This window comes from Lissotriton helveticus, chromosome 7 (genome assembly GCF_964261635.1).
Source record: "Lissotriton helveticus chromosome 7, aLisHel1.1, whole genome shotgun sequence".
Taxonomy (NCBI): domain Eukaryota; kingdom Metazoa; phylum Chordata; class Amphibia; order Caudata; family Salamandridae; genus Lissotriton; species Lissotriton helveticus.
Window position 1 is genome coordinate 1822967740 of NC_136068.1, and position 24135 is coordinate 1822991874.

Sequence of the window (24135 nt, forward strand, 5' to 3'; positions counted from 1 at the left end):
TCACTTCAGACACATTACATAAATAACACCATGAATGTAAAAACTATTAAACTCTTCAAATAACAATTATTAATTAGCATGAAAGGCATATATATGTATTAAAAAATGAAAAATAATGTAGCAATTTACTGAATTACTATTCAATAAAATCATAAGTTATCAATATATAAGTAGTTGTTATTCAGAAATACTGACATATCTGTAACTCCTTGTGACATGATGGGTCATAATGTAAATATGACGCATCCAGCATGTCGCAAGGAAGGGCACAATGAAAAGTGACGCAAAGTCTTAAAGGTAAGATTTTCCTCAGTTTAGGAGTAGTAAAGTTAGGACTTTACTACTCCTAAACTGAGAAAAATCCTAATTTTAAGACTTTCGGTATTCACAGAAGGCATTTAGGAGTCCTAAAGTTAGGTCTCCTAACTTCTGTGAATACTGAAATGAGTAAGTGCCTTCTGTGAATACCAAAATGAGTAAGTGCCTTCTGTGAACACCAAAATGAGTAAGTGCCTTCTGTGAATACCAAAATGAGTAAGTGCCTTCTGTGAACACCAAAATGAGTAAGTGCCTTCTGTGAATACCAAAATGGTAGTGAGTTTGGGGTTTTGTCTTAAGTTACTTCTGTGAATCGGGCCCTATTAGTGCATCTTGCAGTGCCTGCGGCAACACTCCCCATTCCAGAGATTCCCCTTACATGCGCCAAAGAGGAACAGACTTTTTGCAAAAAGTAGCCATAAGTCCACTAGACAAGGGGCTCTATCACCGTACATGGCCCTAATGACCTGCACAACATCTCCTCTGTGAACAGCTCATCTAGGCACCTGCAGTGACCATCATCTAGCTAGAGCAGTTGTAGCGAGTTAAGATAGGAGTCAAGATCTGATGTCGTATCGGGTTGGGCTGTTGTGTACAACGAGGAATAGAAATTGGTCATCTACCTCTTCACCGCAAGCAGCTCGAACATAATATCGTCTTCATCAGTACGCAATTCAGTAATGTAGCCACTGGCCCAGGGTCTGCGCGGCCTGCCCTGTATCCCTCCCCATAGAGCCTGGCACATGCCTCTTTGACTAAGTAAAGTATTTCTCACTGTGCTGCCTACTAAAAGTCATTAAGCTTGCTGCATATGCAGACCAATGTAGTAGTGCTGCAGTCTGTATAACATTCAAGTTCTAGTTCACAGATTTCCATTTCAAGCCAGGTTAGGTCACTACGCAGCGCTCATGATACACCTGAATTCTTTGCTATACATTCCCCTCATATCACTGTATTGAATGCCTCAAGACAGTTGAGTGGGAATATACCGTGCCAACATTGAGAGCAAAACTTTACACGATGGATGCGCGGATAGCTTACCTGAACTCCTGGGGCCTCATTTATGAGGCCGTGCGCCACTTTTACGCCGCCGGTGCGTCACTTTTTGTGACGCACCAGCAGCGTAAAAAATGTGCCTTGTTGCACCATATTTACAAAGTGACGCATCTAGGTAGATGCGTCACTTTGTAAACCCCTGCGCTACATTATACCTATGCGAGGTATAATGTATGCAGGGGGGGGCGTTCTGACGCAAGAAAGGGTCGTAGAAGTAATGCAGTGAACTCTATAAGATTTCACTGCGCCACGTCTAGGACACAAATGCGTCAATTTCTTACGCCTGCCTCACAGCAGGCGTAAGACTGACGCAGGCCCTTTCACATGGGGCTTGCCACATATGAAAGGACACATTGCTGGAGTTGCGTCACTTTTGTGACACACTCCAGCAATGCGTCACTTTTGCGCCTACAGATACATCAGAAATACGGACGTATCTGTAACTCCTTGCGCCATGATGCGTCATACTGTAAATATGACGCATCATTTGTGTCGCAAGGAGAGCGCAGTGAAAAGTGACGCATCGCTGTTTTCACGCAGCGATGCCTCACTTTTATAAATGAGGCCCCTGATCTCGCAGAGCACCTGCCGGCAAGCGCAACATGTAGACACGGGTCTGAAACTCAGGAGTTGAAAATCTACAAAGCACGGGGCTAGATTCAATAGGGTTCACGGCAGGTGAGAAACTTTGCTGACCTAGGCAAACACATGACGCGTTGCTAGCCAATAGTCAATGCACGACCAGGTTGCATAAGCCGAGGTCCTGCACGTTTTGTCTTTGCTAGCGCCATGCCTGCCCCTCAAGAGATCCAGAAGGTCATTATCAGCCATGATAGTCTGCAGCTGACCAGCCGCCCTTGGATGAGGGTGTTAGAGAGTCCTAAGATAAATCTGATAGTGGGTCTAAAACCACATTAAAATCCCCCCTCAGATATGATTGCACCAGGGCAATGCGTGCCCACAAGCTGCCATACCTCGGTGAGAAAGGTGAGGTCATTATTATTTTTATTATTATTATTATTATTTGCACTTATAATGCGCGGCAGCTACCCAAAAGGGGTTTCCCAGCGCAGTTTGCAGACTTGCGGAGAGAGGGATGAGTAGATGCCAATGTCTAGATGTTGAATAACCATGTTTTTAAGGCTTTGCGAAATTTGATGTAATCTATATCGTTTCGTAGTAGAAGAGGCAGTGAATTTCACAGAGGGGGACCAAGATAGGAAAAAGAACTTCCGCCCATCCGCGAAAGCTTGATTTTAGGAACGACAAACTTCTCTAACTTGGAGGAGAGGAGAATACGAGAAGGAGAATAGGGGCTGACAAGGGATTGTAAATATTTCGGAGCCCTACCAGCTTTAATTTTGTGTATAAAGCAGAGTGTTTTAAATTTGACTCAGTTTTCAATCTTGAGCCAGTGCAAGTCACGAAGATATTGGGAGGTGGAAGTGGTTCTAGGGATCTTGCATAACAACCTAGCTGCCGAATTTTGTACCACCTGCAATGTACGTGTTGTGGCTTTATTTGAACCCAAATAAAGCACATTCCCATAGTCAAGCCTAGAGGTAATCAATGCATTGATTATGGTTTTCTTAGTGGAGTCAGGCAACATCCAACAGATCTTTTTCAGCCATTTAGAATGGCGAAACACGTGGCAGAGGTTTTTACTGCTTGCAGGTGCATATTGAGGGATTCATCAATGATAATGCCCAGGTTACACGCCAGGGAGGAAGGTAAAGGGAGAGAACCCGTTTCGCAAGGCCAATGTTGGGGACCCGCAATGCTGAGATAGACTCAGAGTCACATCTTCATACCCATGGAGTAACTCAGCCAGCCCAGTGTCCAGGCAATGCGCAGCCTCTCACCCAAGGTTAGTCCATAGTCGCGCCCATTGTTAGTAATTGTCACTGGCCTGGGTTGGCATTCTTCAGTTCAACATGCGGTCTGTCCACCACCAGTGGAAGGCCTTTAACAAACTTGGCACCTGCCTGGGATTAATAAAGTGCATGGTTTTTCTTGCATGGAAGATGCCCAGCTTGGCCGAATATAGGAGGGAGTATTTGGGATCGCTTAATGGGCAGGAAATCTCTTATGCCGCTTGGATTGCCATTGTGAAGTCGGGGTGAAAGGACACATTGTTACCCTTATAGCTGAGTGTTTGTCTCTGGCCAGGCATAAGACAACATCTCGGTCCATGTAGTTGAATAAGCAAGCAATTACAGGGCAGGCCGGTGTTCCAGATGGGGGTTGATGACCCAGTGATCTATGTGCCCTTTCTACTATGTATACTGTAGAGAGCGCCTCCCCATAGAGGGTGTGAATCATCAACTCGACAGAGTCTTCCATACGGCCCGTTGCGGTGGACTCTGGACACCGATTGTTTGAAAATTGTTTCTACTGGACCACGCCTCCAAGTCTTCATTTTTACATCAAATTACTTCCAACACCTTTTCCATTTGTAGCGGTTTTTCACTTGCGGATGCTCCATCGTCCCTCATCGTGAACGTGCACTGCGCAAGCTGCCAATGCACTCCTCATGATTAGCCACTTTCTCCTTGAGGCAGTCGAACCTATCTGTGAGCAATTACATTTTATTATCAATGGCAGTCAGACTGTATTTTAAGCCTAAGAACATTTCTTGGATATCAGGTCTCGAGACGAGCTCTCGGTGTCCCCCAGGCATAATGGCTGGTCCTGTGGGGCGTGTCCTCACTGCGCGTCTGTTTCCACTGTTCAAAGGACAGCTTGGTCTTTTTCTCATCGGCCTTCCTCATCTTGAGGTTGAGGAGGAGTCAGCAACCAGCAATGGCCACAGTTCTTCGGGCCTTATGCATCGTCAGCCAATCCGCGGTGTGGTCCCACCTCACCCCGAGCAATCCAACCCCAGGGGGCACAAGCAGACCGCTTGGCTCAGTTGTGTCTCTGCTAATCACCAAATAGGGCAGATTCCAGATCCTATGAGCTAGCTGAGGCCATAATGCCGGTGTTGTGTCGAGAACCCCACCACACCTCAGCGATCCACTCTAGGGGACACGAGCAAGCCGGGTGGAGGTAGTCTACAGTAGTGGCCCCTAAGGCCAGCAAAACAGACGGTTCTTGGGCAGGCCGTCAGACCGCTTCCAATTAAGCATTCAGCACCAGGGAGTCTGCAGAGGCGGTTTGTGATAGACATGCAGGTAGTCAACTATTCAGGATCACGGCATCCCCACCATAAAGGACGGACCCCAGACACTGTCTCAGGCTTCATTTCCCCTGGGGCCCATCTTCTTGAAAAATAACAGTCTTTGATGAGGAGGCCCCACATTCTGGGCACCGGCCGACAAGCAGCCCCCGCATGAAAGTCTCCATGCGGCCAAGCCCCCTGCTGCAAGCAAGGGAGGGCAGGCCAAGATCTCAATAGGGTCGTGCGGCCCAGGTCTGACCCTCCCACTCCCTTTGGGCCCCTATTCTCCACTGCAGAAAGAGCCCTCTCCCTGCATGGAACTGCTTCCATCTGATGTAGCAGCCAGACCAGCTGCACCTCAGCAGCCAGCAGTCGAGCACCCTGGCACTAGGTCCTCAGCAGCCAAGAAGGCGCCATAATCCAGTGGAACCTGCAGACCCAATCGGGTACAGCAGCTCCACTCAGGCAGCCCACCCGTCCCCGCCCAAGGGGATACCACCTTGCAGGGTCCCCTGAGCACGCACCTGCTTTCAGTGGGAGACCCTTGGATATTTCATGGTAGCACATCGGTCCCCCTCTAAGCCGCCACATGTCTAGGCCACAGATACCTCCACCGCAGCTATCATCTTTCTGATGCTATGATCACCAATAAGGAAGGACTCCGCCGGTGCAGCAGGATCAGCCGTGATCAGGCACCTAGTGGCTAGGGCAGATTTCGCCTCATAAGCCAGATAAATGCAGGAGGATACCTCCAGCCAGCAGAGCCTCACAGACTGACAGCCATCTTGCAGCCGGGCTCTCTAGCGCCCCCTGCGTCATGATATTTCTGTCTCCTGATATTTTAAAATTGAGATTTTGTCCCAACATGATAAATCCCAAGTACAGCAAAGCTCCTGCCACTATCTCTGATCCCCACAGCAACTAATCCAAAGTACAACCCAACCAATAACCATTCACATCTGACGACAAGCATACCTCTCCTACTGCCCCAACTCTGATGAAATGTCATTATGCCCCCCCATGAACTATCACAACTACAGTATAAAAGTAAATTCACCTCAATTACTGCCTCATCACATGAACCTCAGTAAATGAATGTCAAGTACACCTCACCATCTGAACCTACCTCAGGTCCTACATCTATCAATTCCAAGTACACCGCCACTACTGCCCCTACCTCAAGTATCTGTCCATCCCAAGTGCAACTCAACTACTTCCCCTACCTCAAGTATCTGTCCATCCCAAGTACAACTCAACTACTGCCCCTACCTCAAGTCTAATATCATTCGATCCAAATTCTATCTTCATGACTGACCGTACCCAGGTCATATATTTGTCTTCTATCTATGTCAAGTCGACCTGAACGATGCACCCTACTTCAACTCCTGCATGTACCATTGGCAAGTACAACTCAACAACTGACCCTTTCTCAACTACTTATACCTACCAACGGTGACTACACCTAACCACTGCTCCTACCTCAACCCCTACACCAATAAATCGCAAGCACACCTTAACTGCTGCTCCTACCTCAAACCCTACTTCTGGCAGAGGTAAGTACACATACTGCCCCACCCATGAAACCAACAAAAATGAATGTGAGTACGCCTGAGCTGCTGCCCCACCTCAATCCCTACATCTATCAATGGCAAGCAAACCCCCAAGGAATGTCTCTGCCTAAACCCCTACATCTAGCAATGGCAAGCGAACCCCAAGGAATGTCCCTACCTCAGCCCCTACATCTATCAATGGCAAGTGAACCCCAATGAATGTCCCCATCTCAACCCCTACATCTATTATCAGCAAGTGCACCACAAGGAATGTCCCTACCTCAAACCGTAGATCTATCGCTGGCAAGTGCCCCTCAAGGAATGTCTCTACATCAACCCCTACATCTATCAGTGGCAAATGAACCCCAAAGAAAGTGTCTGCCACAACCCCTACATTTTTCAATGGCAAGTGCCCCTCAAGGAATGTCTCTACATCAACCCCTACATTAGTCAGTGGCAAGAGAACGCCAAGAAATGCCCCTACTTAAACCACTACATCTATCAGTGGCAAGTTCACCTTGAGCAATGTGCCTGCCACAACCCCTACATCTATCAGTGGCAAGTGAACCCCAAGGAATGTCTCTGCCTCAAACCCTACATCTATCAATGGCAAGCGAACCACAAAAATGTCTCTGCCTAAACCGCTACATCTTTCAATGGAAAGCGAACCCCAAGGAATGTCCCTACCTCAGCTCCTACATCTATTATCAGCAAGTGCACCACAAGGAATGTCCATACCTCAAACCCTACATTGGTCAGTGGCAAGAGAACCCCAAGAAATGCCCCTGCTTGAACCCCTACATCTATCAGTGGCAAATGAACCCCAAGGAATGTCTCTGCCTCAACCCCTACATTTTTCAATGGCAATTGAACCTCAAGGAATGTCTCTGCCTAAACACCTACATCTATCAATAGCAAGCAAACCCCAAGGAATGTCCCTACCTCAGCCCCTACATCTATTATCAGCAAGTGCACCACAAGGAATGTGCCTCCCTCAAACCCTACATCTATTAATGTCAAGCGAACCCCAAGGAATGCCTCTGCCTAAACCCCTACATCTATCAATGGCAAGCGAACCCCAAGGAATGTCTCTGCCTCAACCTCTAAATCTATCAATGGCAAGCGAACCCCAAGGAATGCCTCTGCCTAAACCCCTACATCTATCAATGGCAAGCGAACCCCAAGGAATGTCTCTGCCTCAACCTCTAAATCTATCAATGGCAAGCGAACCCCAAGGAATGTCTCTGCCTCAACCTCTAAATCTATCAATGGCAAGCGAACCCCAAGGAATGTCCCTACTTCAGCCCCTACATCTATTATCAGCAAGTGCACCTCGAGCAATGTGCCTGCCACAAACCCTACATCTATCAGTGGCAAATGAACCCCAAGGAAAGTATCTGCCTCAACCCCTACATTTTTCAATGGCAAGTGAACCCCAAGGAATGTCCCTCCCTCAAACCCTACATCTATCAATGGCAAGCGAACCACAAAAAATGTCTCTGCCTAAACTGCTACATCTTTCAATGGCAAGCGAACCCCAAGGAATGTCCCTACCTCAGCTCCTACATCTATTATCAGCAAGTGCACCACAAGGAATGTCCATACCTCAAACCCTACATTGGTCAGTGGCAAGAGAACCCCAAGAAATGCCCCTGCTTGAACCACTACATCTGTCGCTGGCAAGTGCATCTCAAGGAATGTCTCTACATCAACCCTTACATTGGTCAGTGGCACGAGAACCCCAAGAAATGGCCCTAGTTGAACCCCTACATTTATCAGTGGCAAATGAACCCCAAGGAAAGTCTCTGCCTCAACCCCTACATTTTTCAATGGCAAGTGAACCCCAAGGAATGTCCCTCCCTCAAACCCTACTTTTATTAGTGGCAAGTGAACGCCAAATGTCTGCTTCAACCCATACATCTATCAGTGGGAGGTACATCTCAAAGAATACCCCTACCCCAACTCCTACATCTATCACTTTCAAGTGAACCCCAAGGAACGTCTCTACCTCAACCCCTACATTTATCAGTAGCAAGTGAACCCCAAATGTCTGCCTCAAGCCCTACATCTATCAGTGGCAGGTACACCTAAAGGAATACCCCTCCCTCAACTACTATACCTATCACTTTCAAGTGAACCCCAAGGAAAGTCTCTACCTCAACCCCTAAATCTATCAATGGTAAGTGTACCCCAAGGAATGTCCCCGCCTCAACCCCTACATCCATCACTTTCAAGTGAACCCCAAGGAATGTCCCTGCCTTAACCCCTACATCTATCCGTGGCAAGTGAACCCCAAGGAATGTCCCCGCCTCAACCCCTACATCTATCCGTGGCAAGTGAACCCCAAGGAATGTCCTCGCCTCAACCCCTACATCTATCCGTGGCAAGTGAACCCCAAGGAATGTCCCCGCCTCAACCCCTACATCTATCAATTGCAAATGAACCCAATGAATGTCCCCGCCTCAACCCCTACATCTATCAATGGCAAGTTAACCCTAAGGAATGTCTCTGCCTCAACCTCTAAATCTATCAATGTCAAGTGAACCCCAAGGAATGTCTCTACCTCAAACCCTACATCTAATAATAATAATAATAAAACCATTTATAAAGCGCCTGGTTACCCAAAAACAGTGTGTCCCCGCGCTAAACACTGCAAAATAACTCAAAGGAAGGAACAGAGGTGAGCCAGAAAGGGGATGGGGAAAGAGAGGGGATTATGCACGTGGAAAGAGAAAAGTTTTAAGTCATCCCCGGAACCTGATTTCAGAGGGTTCCATCCGGAGCTCGAGCGGGAGTTCGTTCCAACATTTGGCAGCCAGGAATCTGAACGAACAGCCTCCCATCCTAGCTCTGGTAATTTTGGGGAGCTTAAACATCATCATTCCAGAAGATCTCAGGTTCCTAATGGGGCGATGTATAGTTAAAAGGCTTTGTAAATAGCCAGGACCAGTGCCATGGGCAATACGATGGGCAAAGCAGAGGGATTTAAATTTAATTCGCTCCTTGATGGGGAGCCAGTGGAGTTTGGACAGAGCGGATTTCCCCAAAGCTCTGCGAGGAAGTTTGAGCACAAGGCGTGCTGCAGCATTCTGAGCACACTGGAGTTGGTGGAGTCCTTTTTTGCTCAAACCTAAAAGCAGAGCATTCCCGTAGTCAAGATGGGGGGTTACTAAAGCGTGGACAATGATCTTCCTGGAATCCATGGGAAGGAGGTCTAAGACCTTCCGGAGAACTTTCAGTACGCTGAAGCACCTAGCTGTTACTTTACTGACATGAGACTTGTATGAACGGTCTGAGTCAAGTATTATGCCCAGATTACGCACCGACACCACAGGACAGGGCGGATTGCCTAGTTCCGCAGGCCACCACATGTGTGACCATGCTGAAGATGATTTCCCTACCACCAATAGCTCGGTTTTATCGCCATTCAGGCGTAGGCAATTGCTGTTCATCCAAGCTGCCACAGATGAAAGGCAGTTGGCGAAATTGGTGGCATCTTCTTTGCGGTCGGGCGTAAGCTTGAACATCAATTGGGTGTCATCAGCATAGCTGACAATGCCCACCCCAAAAGTCTCAGCTATGCGAGCCAGGGGTTCCATGTAGATGTTATACAAAGTAGGGCTCAGACTTGAGCCTTGAGGAACCCCATGGCTTGCCTTCCTGAGAGTGGATTTAAAGGGGGGGCAGTGCATCTGAAAGCTCCTGTTAACCAAGAAGGACTCCATCCAAGCAAGGGCTTGTCCCTTTACTCCCATATCAGGCATCCGAGACAGCAGCGTTGAGTGCAGCACGGTGTCAAAAGCTGCGCTGAGATCTAAAAGAATCAACGCTGCTGTCTCTCCTTCGTCCACTATGCGCCTTAGGCCCTCGGTGGAAAAGAGTAGGGCTGACTCTGTAGAGAAACCAGCTCTAAAACCCGATTGCGTGGGGTGCAGGAGAGAGTGTTCCTCCAGATAACTCATGAGTTGTCTATTCACTATTTTTTCTACAATCTAGGCGCAAAAGGGAAGAAGGGAAATAGGACGAAGGTTTTGAAATTGGGAGATGTGGATGTTGGCCTTCTTTTTAAGGGGGATTACCTGGGCAATTTTCCAAGCATCCAATACCTGACATTCCTGAAAAGAGAGCGACACAATAAGACTGATCTGGTCGATCATTGTGGTCTCCATGACTCCTTTATAGCGAGCCGGCGGGCAGACATCACTCGGTGAGCCAGAATGAATACTGTTGGCGATGCTTAATAACTCTTGCTTCTCAGGTGTAATAAAACAAGTGAGACCGGGATTCCCCGTATAGATGTTATTGGCAACTACCTGTATTCTTGGAATGGTCTCATCCTTAGTAAAGGTGGCATGGATCTTATCGATCTTACTTACGAAAAAATCGGCAATAGAGTCGCACAATTCCTTCGAGTAAGCGTCTTGAGCTTCCAGTCTCGTAGGGACCGTGAGCACTTTGTAGATAGTAAAAAGTTCTCTGGTAGGGTTATTCGCTGAATCAATTCTACTTTTAAGGTGGCAACTTTTTCGGATCTCACCAGTTTGTGGTATTTATTCAGTTCACTTTTGTACACTAATTTATCCTCCATATTATAGTGTTTTCTCCAGCTACGCTCTAAAGTTTTACATCTGGCTCTGGCCAGTTTAAGTTTTTCCGAAAACCAGGGAGCGGTTTTAGATTGCCTGGCAGGGGACTTGGATGTCCAGGGAGCTATCTCGTCCAGGGCAGTGGACAGCCATTTATCATAGTTCTTCCAAGCCTCCCGAAGAGAGTTTGTTTGCGGGGGAGGTTTTTTTTGTAGTGCACATCTGAGTGCTTCTTGACTAAAAGTTTTCCAATTTCTCCGTTTCAGGGAAGGAGGTTTAGACAGTCTGTTTTCTAAAGGGATATTGTCTATAAAGAACGGGATAATGCAGTGATCTGACCAAATCCATCTATCAGTGGAAGTGCACCACAAGGAATGTCCCTACCTCAAACCCTACATCTATCACTTTCAAGTAAACCCCAAGGAACGTCCCCGCCTCAACCCCTACATCTATCACTTTCAAGTGAACCCCCGGAATGTACCCGCCTCAACCCCTACATCTATCCGTGGCAAGTGAACCCCAAGTAATGTCCCCGCCTCAACCCCTACATCTATCAATGGCAAGTGAACCCCAATGAATGTCCCCGTCTCAACCCCTACATCTATCAGTGGAAGTGCACCCCAAGCAATGTCCTTGCCTCAACGCCTACATCTATCACTTTCAAGTGAACCCCAAGGAATGTCCCCGCCTAAACCCCTACATCTATCAATGGCAAGTGAACCCCAATGAATGTCCCCGCCTCAACCCCTACATCTATCTGTGGCAAGTGAACCACAATGAATGTCCCCGCCTCAACCCCTACATCTATCCGTGGCAAGTGAACCCCAAGGAATGTCCCCGCCTCAACCCCTACATCTATCCGTGGCAAGTGAACCCCAAGGAATGTCTCCGCCTCAACCCCTACATCTATCTGTGGCAAGTGAACCCCAAGGAATTCCCCGCCTCAACCTCTACATCTATCACTTTCAAGTGAACCCCAAGGAATGTCACTGCCTCAACCCCTACATCTATCAATAGCAAGTGAACCCCAATGAATGTCCCCACCTCAACCCGTACATCTATCTGAGGCAAGTGAACGCCAAGGAATATCCCCGCCTCAACCCCTACAACTATCAATGGCAAATGAACCCCAAGGAATGTCTCTGTCTCAACCTCTAAATCTATCAATGTCAAGTGAACCCCAAGGAATGTCCGCACCTCGACCCCTACATCTATCAATGGCAAGTGAACCACAAGGAATGTCTCTGCCTCAACCCCTACATCTATCAATGGCAAGTAAACCCCAAGGAATGTCTCTGCTCAACCTCTAAATCTATCAATGTCAAGTGAACCCCAAGGAATGTCTCTATCTCACCCCTACATATGTCAGTGGTAAGTGCACAACAAACAAAAAATTCCCTACCTCACCCCCTACATCTATCAGTGGTAAGTGCACCTCAAGGAATGGCTCTGCCTCACCCTTACATCTATAATTAGTAAGTGAACCCCAAGGGATGTTTCTGCCTCAAACCCTACATCTATCTATGGCAAGTGAACCCCAAGGAATGTCCCCGCCTCAACCCCTACATCTATCAATTGCAAATGAACCCAATGAATGTCCCCGCCTCAACCCCTACATCTATCAATGGCAAGTTAACCCTAAGGAATGTCTCTGCCTCAACCTCTAAATCTATCAATGTCAAGTGAACCCCAAGGAATGTCTCTACCTCAAACCCTACATCTAATAATAATAATAATAAAACCATTTATAAAGCGCCTGGTTACCCAAAAACAGTGTGTCCCCGCGCTAAACACTGCAAAATAACTCAAAGGAAGGAACAGAGGTGAGCCAGAAAGGGGATGGGGAAAGAGAGGGGATTATGCACGTGGAAAGAGAAAAGTTTTAAGTCATCCCCGGAACCTGATTTCAGAGGGTTCCATCCGGAGCTCGAGCGGGAGTTCGTTCCAACATTTGGCAGCCAGGAATCTGAACGAACAGCCTCCCATCCTAGCTCTGGTAATTTTGGGGAGCTTAAACATCATCATTCCAGAAGATCTCAGGTTCCTAATGGGGCGATGTATAGTTAAAAGGCTTTGTAAATAGCCAGGACCAGTGCCATGGGCAATACGATGGGCAAAGCAGAGGGATTTAAATTTAATTCGCTCCTTGATGGGGAGCCAGTGGAGTTTGGACAGAGCGGATTTCCCCAAAGCTCTGCGAGGAAGTTTGAGCACAAGGCGTGCTGCAGCATTCTGAGCACACTGGAGTTGGTGGAGTCCTTTTTTGCTCAAACCTAAAAGCAGAGCATTCCCGTAGTCAAGATGGGGGGTTACTAAAGCGTGGACAATGATCTTCCTGGAATCCATGGGAAGGAGGTCTAAGACCTTCCGGAGAACTTTCAGTACGCTGAAGCACCTAGCTGTTACTTTACTGACATGAGACTTGTATGAACGGTCTGAGTCAAGTATTATGCCCAGATTACGCACCGACACCACAGGACAGGGCGGATTGCCTAGTTCCGCAGGCCACCACATGTGTGACCATGCTGAAGATGATTTCCCTACCACCAATAGCTCGGTTTTATCGCCATTCAGGCGTAGGCAATTGCTGTTCATCCAAGCTGCCACAGATGAAAGGCAGTTGGCGAAATTGGTGGCATCTTCTTTGCGGTCGGGCGTAAGCTTGAACATCAATTGGGTGTCATCAGCATAGCTGACAATGCCCACCCCAAAAGTCTCAGCTATGCGAGCCAGGGGTTCCATGTAGATGTTATACAAAGTAGGGCTCAGACTTGAGCCTTGAGGAACCCCATGGCTTGCCTTCCTGAGAGTGGATTTAAAGGGGGGGCAGTGCATCTGAAAGCTCCTGTTAACCAAGAAGGACTCCATCCAAGCAAGGGCTTGTCCCTTTACTCCCATATCAGGCATCCGAGACAGCAGCGTTGAGTGCAGCACGGTGTCAAAAGCTGCGCTGAGATCTAAAAGAATCAACGCTGCTGTCTCTCCTTCGTCCACTATGCGCCTTAGGCCCTCGGTGGAAAAGAGTAGGGCTGACTCTGTAGAGAAACCAGCTCTAAAACCCGATTGCGTGGGGTGCAGGAGAGAGTGTTCCTCCAGATAACTCATGAGTTGTCTATTCACTATTTTTTCTACAATCTAGGCGCAAAAGGGAAGAAGGGAAATAGGACGAAGGTTTTGAAATTGGGAGATGTGGATGTTGGCCTTCTTTTTAAGGGGGATTGCCTGGGCAATTTTCCAAGCATCCAATACCTGACATTCCTGAAAAGAGAGCGACACAATAAGACTGATCTGGTCGATCATTGTGGTCTCCATGACTCCTTTATAGCGAGCCGGCGGGCAGACATCACTCGGTGAGCCAGAATGAATACTGTTGGCGATGCTTAATAACTCTTGCTTCTCAGGTGTAATAAAACAAGTGAGACCGGGATTCCCCGTATAGATGTTATTGGCAACTACCTGTATTCTTGGAATGGTCTCATCCTTAGTAAAGGTGGCATGGATCTTATCGATCTTACTTACGAAAAAATCGGCAATAGAGTCGCACAATTCCTTCGAGTAAGCGTCTTGAGCTTCCAGTCTCGTAGGGACCGTGAGCACTTTGTAGATAGTAAAAAGTTCTCTGGTAGGGTTATTCGCTGAATCAATTCTACTTTTAAGGTGGCAACTTTTTCGGATCTCACCAGTTTGTGGTATTTATTCAGTTCACTTTTGTACACTAATTTATCCTCCATATTATAGTGTTTTCTCCAGCTACGCTCTAAAGTTTTACATCTGGCTCTGGCCAGTTTAAGTTTTTCCGAAAACCAGGGAGCGGTTTTAGATTGCCTGGCAGGGGACTTGGATGTCCAGGGAGCTATCTCGTCCAGGGCAGTGGACAGCCATTTATCATAGTTCTTCCAAGCCTCCCGAAGAGAGTTTGTTTGCGGGGGAGGTTTTTTTTGTAGTGCACATCTGAGTGCTTCTTGACTAAAAGTTTTCCAATTTCTCCGTTTCAGGGAAGGAGGTTTAGACAGTCTGTTTTCTAAAGGGATATTGTCTATAAAGAACGGGATAATGCAGTGATCTGACCAAATCCATCTATCAGTGGAAGTGCACCACAAGGAATGTCCCTACCTCAAACCCTACATCTATCACTTTCAAGTAAACCCCAAGGAACGTCCCCGCCTCAACCCCTACATCTATCACTTTCAAGTGAACCCCCGGAATGTACCCGCCTCAACCCCTACATCTATCCGTGGCAAGTGAACCCCAAGTAATGTCCCCGCCTCAACCCCTACATCTATCAATGGCAAGTGAACCCCAATGAATGTCCCCGTCTCAACCCCTACATCTATCAGTGGAAGTGCACCCCAAGCAATGTCCTTGCCTCAACGCCTACATCTATCACTTTCAAGTGAACCCCAAGGAATGTCCCCGCCTAAACCCCTACATCTATCAATGGCAAGTGAACCCCAATGAATGTCCCCGCCTCAACCCCTACATCTATCTGTGGCAAGTGAACCACAATGAATGTCCCCGCCTCAACCCCTACATCTATCCGTGGCAAGTGAACCCCAAGGAATGTCCCCGCCTCAACCCCTACATCTATCCGTGGCAAGTGAACCCCAAGGAATGTCTCCGCCTCAACCCCTACATCTATCTGTGGCAAGTGAACCCCAAGGAATTCCCCGCCTCAACCTCTACATCTATCACTTTCAAGTGAACCCCAAGGAATGTCACTGCCTCAACCCCTACATCTATCAATAGCAAGTGAACCCCAATGAATGTCCCCACCTCAACCCGTACATCTATCTGAGGCAAGTGAACGCCAAGGAATATCCCCGCCTCAACCCCTACAACTATCAATGGCAAATGAACCCCAAGGAATGTCTCTGTCTCAACCTCTAAATCTATCAATGTCAAGTGAACCCCAAGGAATGTCCGCACCTCGACCCCTACATCTATCAATGGCAAGTGAACCACAAGGAATGTCTCTGCCTCAACCCCTACATCTATCAATGGCAAGTAAACCCCAAGGAATGTCTCTGCTCAACCTCTAAATCTATCAATGTCAAGTGAACCCCAAGGAATGTCTCTATCTCACCCCTACATATGTCAGTGGTAAGTGCACAACAAGAAAAAAATCCCTACCTCACCCCCTACATCTATCAGTGGTAAGTGCACCTCAAGGAATGGCTCTGCCTCACCCTTACATCTATAATTAGTAAGTGAACCCCAAGGGATGTTTCTGCCTCAAACCCTACATCTATCTATGGCAAGTGAACCCCAAGGAATGTCCCCGCCTCAACCCCTACATCTATCAATTGCAAATGAACCCAATGAATGTCCCCGCCTCAACCCCATCATCTATAAATGGCAAGTTAACCCTAAGGAATGTCTCTGCCTCAACCTCTAAATCTATCAATGTCAAGTGAACCCCAAGGAATGTCTCTACCTCAAACCCTACATCTATCAGTGGAAGTGCACCACAAGGAGTGTCCCTACCTCAAACCCTACATCTATCACTTTCAAGTAAACCCCAAGGAACGTCCCCGCCTCCACCCCTACATCTATCACTTTCAAGTGAACCCCAGGAATGTACCCGCCTCAACCCCTACATCTATCCGTGGCAAGTGAACCCTAAGGAATGAACTCCCTCTCGATCTTAGGTCCCTACCCACTTTACAGGCATTTCGTGGTGCACTTAAAACTCGCCTCTTTCTGCAAGCTTATGTGTAGTGGATGAATGGTTTTATTTTCTGATTTTATTGTTAGGCGCCTTGATACCTTCGGGTTATTGTTTTGCGCGTTATAAATTATTTTCATTCATTCATTCATTCAAGGAATGTCCCCACCTCAACCCCTACATCTATCAATGGCAAGTGAACCCCAATGAATGTGCCCGTCTCAACCCCTACATCTATCAGTGGAAGTGCACCCCAAGCAATGTCCTTGCCTCAACCCCTACATCTATCACTTTCAAGTGAACCCCAAGGAATGTCCCCGCCTCAACCCCTACATCTTTCAATGGCAAGTGAGCCCCAATGAATGTCCCCGCCTCAACCCCTACATCTATCTGTGGCAAGTGAACCCCAAGGAATGTCCCCGCCTCAACCCGTACATCTATCTGTGGCAAGTGAACCCCAAGGAATGTCCCCGCCTCAACTTCAACATCTATCACTTTCAAGTGAACCCCAAGGAATGTCCACGCCTCAACCCCTACATCTATCAATGGCAAGTGAACCCCAATGAATGTCCCCACCTCAACCCCAACATCTATCAGTGGTAAGTGCACATCAAGAAATGTCCCTACCTCACCCCCTACATCTATCAGTGGTAAGTGCACCTCAAGGACTGGCTCTGCCTCACCTCTACATCTATAATTAGTAAGTGAACCCCAAGGGATGTTTCTGACTCAAACCCTACATCTATCTATGGCAAGTGAACACCAAGGAATGGCCCCACCTTAATCACTACATCTATCAATGGCAAGTGAACCCTAAGGAATGTCCCCGCCTCCACCCCTACATCTATCAGTGACAAGAACAATGTAGTGGCTGAAGTTACCTCAACCCCTACACCTCCCAGTGGCATCTCACCTAATACCACATTCACGAATCTTTGAAAAATGAATAGCAAGCAGACCTACAGAGTTCCCCTATCTGAGCCTGGTAACTGGCAGAATACCAAGGGCCTGAATACGAGTTTGGCGGTCTGTAGGACCTCCGAACCCATGGTGGCGGTCTGACTGCGCCACACTGTGGGGCTGCCCAATGTATTCCAACTGCGGCAGTCGGACCGCCACGAGACCACCGGCACCGCCTGGATCAAGGATCCCGCTGTCCTGGCGGTCTGCGACTCGCTGTAATATGCTGGCGGTGGCGCTGCCAGCACCTCTGAGCATATTACACGTGCATTTTCATCACCCTTTTCAGGGAGGTGATCCTGCCATGAAAAGAGTGGCAGAAAGGCAATGAAGGGGGCTCTAACATTGCTCCCGTACGAATTTGGTCTGGGGGGGTCATGTGGTTAGAACGGTAAACAGACATAATATCGACTACAAAATATCGAATGGACATAATATCGAGTACAAAATATAGGCTGGACAAAATATGGAATGGACAGAATATAGACATCAAAAATATCGTTTTGAAGGTAAGTAATGTAATATCGAATGTTAAAAATATAGAAAGTTAAAATATCGAAGTATATAATATAGGTTATTAAAATTATCGAATTTTTAATAATATCGATTTTTTTATAGTGTTTGTTATGTTATTATATGTGTGAAAAGTGTGTGTTTATGTTATAATTAATTTTAATTAATGAATTTTGTTTTTTTAATTTTTGCGTAATTTAATTCTGTAGCGGGTTGTGGGTTTATAGGGGAATAGGGTGGGAAGTAATTTAATTATAATTAATTAAATATGTAAATTTATATATTGGTATTCATTTTTAATTAATTGTTAATTAAATTATATTTGGTAATTAATTAAATTATAATTTACAATTAATTTTAATTAATTAATTGCTAATTATGTTAATTTTACTAATTTATTTTCTGTAGCGGGTTGTGGGTTTATAGGGGAATTGGGCGGGAAGTAATTTATTTATAATTAATTAAATATGTAAAAATATTTATTGTTTTTTTTTTAGAATTAATTGTTAATTAATTTTTTATGGGTAATTAATTACATTTTAATTGCCAATTAATTTTATTTAATTGATTAATTGCTAATTATGCTAATTGTACAAATTTATTTTCTGTAGCGGGTTGTGAGTTTATAGGGGAACAGGGTGGGAAGTAATTTATTCATAATTAATTAAATAATTCAATTTATTTAATTGTTTTTCATTTTAATTAATTGTTAATTAATTTTTAATTGTTAATTAATTAATTGTTAATTTCTAATTAATTTGAATAGGTAACTAATAGTGAAAATTAATTGTAATTTGTAATTTTAATTGATTAATTATTATATTATATTAAATTGGTAATTACATTTAATGAATTTTCATAGATATTAATTTATACTGTTTTTAAATAATATAGGAAGTATTTACTTTCTCTACTGTTGCACTCTCTGGAGTGGGAATAGTAATTTTTACCTCTATGCTATCCAACGCTTTCCCTACTGTTGCACTCTTTGGAGTGGGAATAGTAATTTTAACCCCTACGCTATCCAACGCTTTCCCTACTGTTGCACTCTTTGGAGTGGGAATAGTAATTTTTACCCCTACACTATCTAACGCTTTCCCTACTGTTGCACCCACTGGAGTGGGAATAGTAATTGTTACCTCTACGCTATCCAACGCTTTTCCTACTGTTGCACTCACTGGAGTGGGAATAGTAATTTTTACCCCTACGCTATCCAACGCTTTCCCTACTGTTGCACCCACTGGAGTGGGAATAGTAATTTTTACCTCTACGCTATCCAACGCTTTCCCTACTGTTGCACTCTTTGGAGTGGGAATAGTAATTTTTAACCCTACGCTATCCAACGCTTTCCCTACTGTTGCACCCACTGGAGTGGGAATAGTAATTGTTACCTCTACGCTATCCAACGCTTTCCCTACTGTTGCAGTCACTGGAGTGGGAATAGTATTTTTTACCCCTACGCTATCCAACGCTTTCCCTACTGTTGTACCCACTGGAGTGGGAATAGTAATTTTTACCTCTACGCTATCCAACGCTTTCCCTACTGTTGCACTCTTTGGAGTGGGAATAGTAATTTTTACCTCTACGCTATCCAACGCTTTCCCTACTGTTGCACTCTTTGGAGTGGGAATAGTAATTTTTACCTCTACGCTATCCAACGCTTTCCCTACTTTTGCATTCTCTGGAGTGGGAATAGTAATTTTTACACTTCCGCTATCCTACGGTAATAATATTGGATATTATTTAATTATATTATGTTACTATATATATATGTTTTAGCAAATATGATTGTAAAAAAATGTTTTTATAACTTTCATTAATTATTTAATTATTATAAGGTAATTTAAGTATTTTTAAGTATATTTTAATAATTAATTTTTAATATTAATTTAATTTAACATTGTTTTTAATAAAGTCGATATTTTTATAAACTATATTTTTGTTAACAATATTTTGTACCCGATATTTTTGTACTTACCTCTTTGTAGATACAAAGTCGATATTCTGTCTGTCGATATTTTGTCACCGATATTTTTGATAGTCGATATTATGTCCCTCGATATTATGTCAGTGATCCGCAGTTGGCAGTCTAAATGCTGTGATCTGCATTATAGGTTCTTCTATGAGCCACGCAGACCACTGCAGTCAGACCTCCGCAATACTGCCTGCCAGACCAGGATTTAAGTTCTGATGTGGCGGGTTTGGCTGTCCTAGGGCAGAGGGTGGAGGACCGCTGCAGCCGTAGGACCACCAAACGCATAATCAGGCCCTAAGTTTACCCACCTCCTGGCCCTCAGCTCAACCCCTTATATGTGATGATATCTGTAGAAAAACATAATTAACAATGCTGAGCAGTGCTTAGGTTTTAATCTTGGCAATGAGTTTCTTAAACCCTGCCACCATGTCACATTCACGCCTACTGGCATGTTTCCCTTCTTCCCTACTCTTAGACGTAGGTGGAGCAGAGTGTAGGCACTGATAACTCTCAAACTTTTCCTCTTTGCACTAGATGGCAGTGGGATGAAAGACCTGCTGGTGAAGGGGTGCTCTCAGGGGCTGTCGTGCAACGAGAGCACCTATGTGAACATAGGCACCAAAGCCGTGTTTATCAGCAACGCCTGCTGCACCACCAATCAGTGCAACCGGGGCACCTATTATGGTAAGTACTGACCTGGGCATCTAGCTGGGCACCACAGCTGAGTGTATCAGCGACATCTGTTGCACCAGCAGCCTGGGCACCTATTGTGGCAAGCAGTGGGTGGTCTAAGTTAGATGTTCAACCTCCATAACCATTCAGTCCTTGGCCTCTATGTTGATGTTAGTTCTGTGACTAAAAGCTGAGTTCAGCTTTCTTACACATTCAATGCCAGGATCCTCTGTAGGCATTATTGCTGTAAGGACGGTGTGGCTCTTAGCTCGCATATCTGTAGGGAGTCTTTTAGTACTGCTCTCTTAGCACAGCTCCCTTAGCGCAGCTCTCTTACCTCTGCTCTCTTACAGCAGCTCTCTTAGGACAGCTCTTTCAGCACAGATTGCTTAGGATAGCTCTCTTACCACTGGCAGCACAGACCTGCTCTCTTAAGGCAACTCTCTTAGCATAGCTCTCTCAGCACTGCTTGCTTGGCACAGCTCACTTAGTACAGCTCTCTTAGGACAGCTCGTTCAGCACAGATTGCTTACGATAGCTCTCTTACCACTGGTAGCACAGACCTGCTCTCTTTTTTTTATAAAATCTTTTAGACCAGCTCTCTTAAGGCAGCTCGCTTAGCATAACTCTCTGAGCACTGCTTGCTTGGCACAGCTCACTTAGTACAGCTCTCTTAGGACAGCTTGTTCAGCACAGATTGCTTAGGATAGCTTTCTTACCACTGGTAGTACAGACCTGCTCTCTTAAGGCAGCCCTCTTAGCATTGCTCTCTCAGCGCTGCTCGCTTAGCACAGCTCACTTAATACAGCTCTCTTAGGACAGCTCTTTCAGCACAGATTGCTTAGGATATCTCTCTTACCACTGGTAGCACAGACCTGTTCTCTTAAGGCAGCTCTCTTAGCATAGCTCTCTCAGCGCTACTCGCTTAGCACAGCTCACTTAATACAGCTCTCTTAGGACAGCTCTTTCAGCACAGATTGCATAGGATAGCTCTCTTACCACTGGTAGCACAAACCTGCTCTCTTAAGGCAGCTCTCTTAGCATAGCTCTCTCAGCACTGCTTGCTTGTCACAGCTCACTTAGTACAGCTCTCTTATGACAGCTCGTTCAGCACAGATTGCTTACGATAGCTTTCTTACCACTGGTAGCACAGACCTGCTCTCTTTTTTAATAAAATCTTTCAGACCTGCTCTCTTAAGGCAGCTCTCTTAGCATAACTCTCTGAGCACTGCTTGCTTGGCACAGCTCACTTAGTACAGCTCTCTTAGGACAGCTCGTTCAGCACAGATTGCTTAGGATAGCTCTCTTACCACTGGTAGTACAGAGCTGCTCTCTTAAGGCAGCCCTCTTAGCATTGCTCTCTCAGCACTGCTCCCTTAACACAGCTCACTTAATACAGCTCTCCTAGGACAGCTCTTTCAGCACAGATTGCTTAGGATAGCTCTCTTACCACTGGTAGCACAGACCTGCTCTCTTAAGGCAGCTCTCTTAGCATAGCTCTCTCAGCACTGCTTGCTTGGCACAGCTCACTTAGTACAGCTCTCTTAGGACAGCTCTTTCAGCACATATTGCTTAGGATAGCTCTCTTACCACTGGTAGCACAGACCTGCTCTCTTAAGGCAGATCTCTTAGCATAGCTCTCTCAGCACTGCTTGCTTGGCACAGCTCACTTAGTACAGCTCTCTTAGGACAGCTCTTTCAGCACAGATTGCTTAGGATAGCTCTCTTACCACTGGTAGTACAGACCTGCTCTCTTAAGGCGGCTCTCTTAGCATAGCTCTCTCAGTGCTGCTCGCTTAGCAGAGCTCACTAAATACAGCTCTCTTAGGGCATCTCTTTCAGCACAGATTGCCTAGGATAGCTTTCTTACCACTGGTAGCACAGACCTGTTCTGTTAAGCCAGCTCTCTTAGCATACCTCTCTCAGCGCTGCTCGCTTAGCACAGCTCACTTAATAGAGCTCTCTTAGAACAGCTCTTTCAGCCCAGATTGCTTAGGATAGCTTTCTTACCACTGGTAGCACAGACCTGCTCTCTTAAGGCAGCTCTCTTAGATTAGCTCTCTCAGCACTGCTTGCTTGGCACAGCTCACTTAGTACAGCTGTCTTACCAATGCATGCGTAGAACTGCTCCTTTAGGGCAGCTCCCTAAGTATAGCTCTCGTAGGACATCTCTTTTAGCTCTGCTTACTTAGGGCAGCTCTCTTATAGCAGCCCTCTTGTCATAGCTCTCTTACCACAGCTCTCTTAGAACAGCTCTCCTAGTAAACAATGTTTCCTTTCTGCAGCCAAAGCCACGGTGAGCCAGGCGGACTGCGCGGTCTGCTCCGGGGACCCCACCTCCTGCTCGTCACCGAGCCTACCCATAATGCACTGCACAGGGGTGCAGGATCTGTGCATGAGTATCACCACTGTCAACATCAACGGTACGTACTGCTAGTGCAAACGTCAAACAGTAGCACTGGTGAAAGATGTAACTGTGCAAGACCTCAAGTGTACAGCTGTGGAGCAATGCTGCAACACAGCAACTGTGCAACAGTACATGTGTGCACGATTGGAAAAGAGTGTGGTACAAGTGTGACATTGTACCAGAGTACTGTGGTTGAAGTAGGCAACTGTGCAACAGTACTACAACATAGCAACTGTGCGAAATAACAAGTGTGGAAGACCCAAAAAGAGTGTGGTGCAAGTGTGACATTGTACCAGAGTACTGTGGTTGAAGTAGGCAGCTGTTCAGCAGTAATACAACACAGCAACTCTGCAACAGTACAAGTGTGCAAGACTGGAAAAGAGTGTGGTACAAGTGTGACATTGTACCAGAGTACTGTGGTTGACGTAGAAACTGTTCAGCAGTGCTACAGAACAGAAACTGTGCACAAGAACATGTGTGCAAGACTGGAAAAATTGTGGTACGAATGTGACATTGTACAAGAGTATTGTGGTTGAAGTTGGCAACTGTACCACAATAAGGCCAAACAGCAACTGTGCAAAAGAAAAAGTGTGCAAGGCTGGAAAAGAGTGTGGTACAAGTGTGTCATTGTACCAGAGTACTTTGGTTGAAGTAGGCAACTGTGCAACAGTACCACAACACAGCAACTGTGCAAAAGAACAATTGTGCAAGACTGGAAAAGAGTGTGGTACAAGTGTGTCATTGTACAAGAGAACTGTGATTGAAGTAGGCAACTGTGGAACAGTACCACAAAACAGCAACTGTGCAAAAGAATACTTGTGCAAGACTGGAAAAGACTGTGGTACAAGTATGACATTGCACAAGAGTACTGTTGTTGAAGTAGCAACTGTGCACCAATACTACAACACAGCAACTCTGCAACAGTACATGTGTGCAAGACTGGAAAAGAGTGTGGGACAGGTGTGACATTGTACCAGAGTACTGTGGTTGACATAGAAACTGTTCATCAGTGCTACAGAACAGAAATTGTGCACAAGAACATGTGTGCAAGACTGGAAAAATTGTGGTACGAATATGACATTGTACAAGAGTATTGTGGTTGACGTTGGCAACTGTACCACAATAAGGCCAAACAGCAACTGTGCAAAAGAAAAAGTGTGCAAGGCTGGAAAAGAGTGTGGTACAAGTGTAACATTGTACAAGAGTACTGTGATTGAGTACGCAACTGTTCAGCAGTGCTACGACACATCAACTGTGCAAAAGTACAAGTGTG

The 24135-nt window shown here is 45.9% G+C and overlaps 1 protein-coding gene across 1 annotated transcript in view; it reads left to right on the forward strand.

The window, feature by feature from the left end:
* Positions 1-24135, forward strand: part of LOC144767733 (urokinase plasminogen activator surface receptor-like) — a 129696-nt gene that overhangs the window by 28663 nt on the left and 76898 nt on the right. Inside the window, exons 3-4 of the mRNA XM_078651119.1 lie at positions 20318-20467; positions 22741-22878. Coding sequence (XP_078507245.1) covers positions 20318-20467; positions 22741-22878 — 288 coding nt within the window. The remainder of the gene's footprint in view (positions 1-20317; positions 20468-22740; positions 22879-24135) is intronic.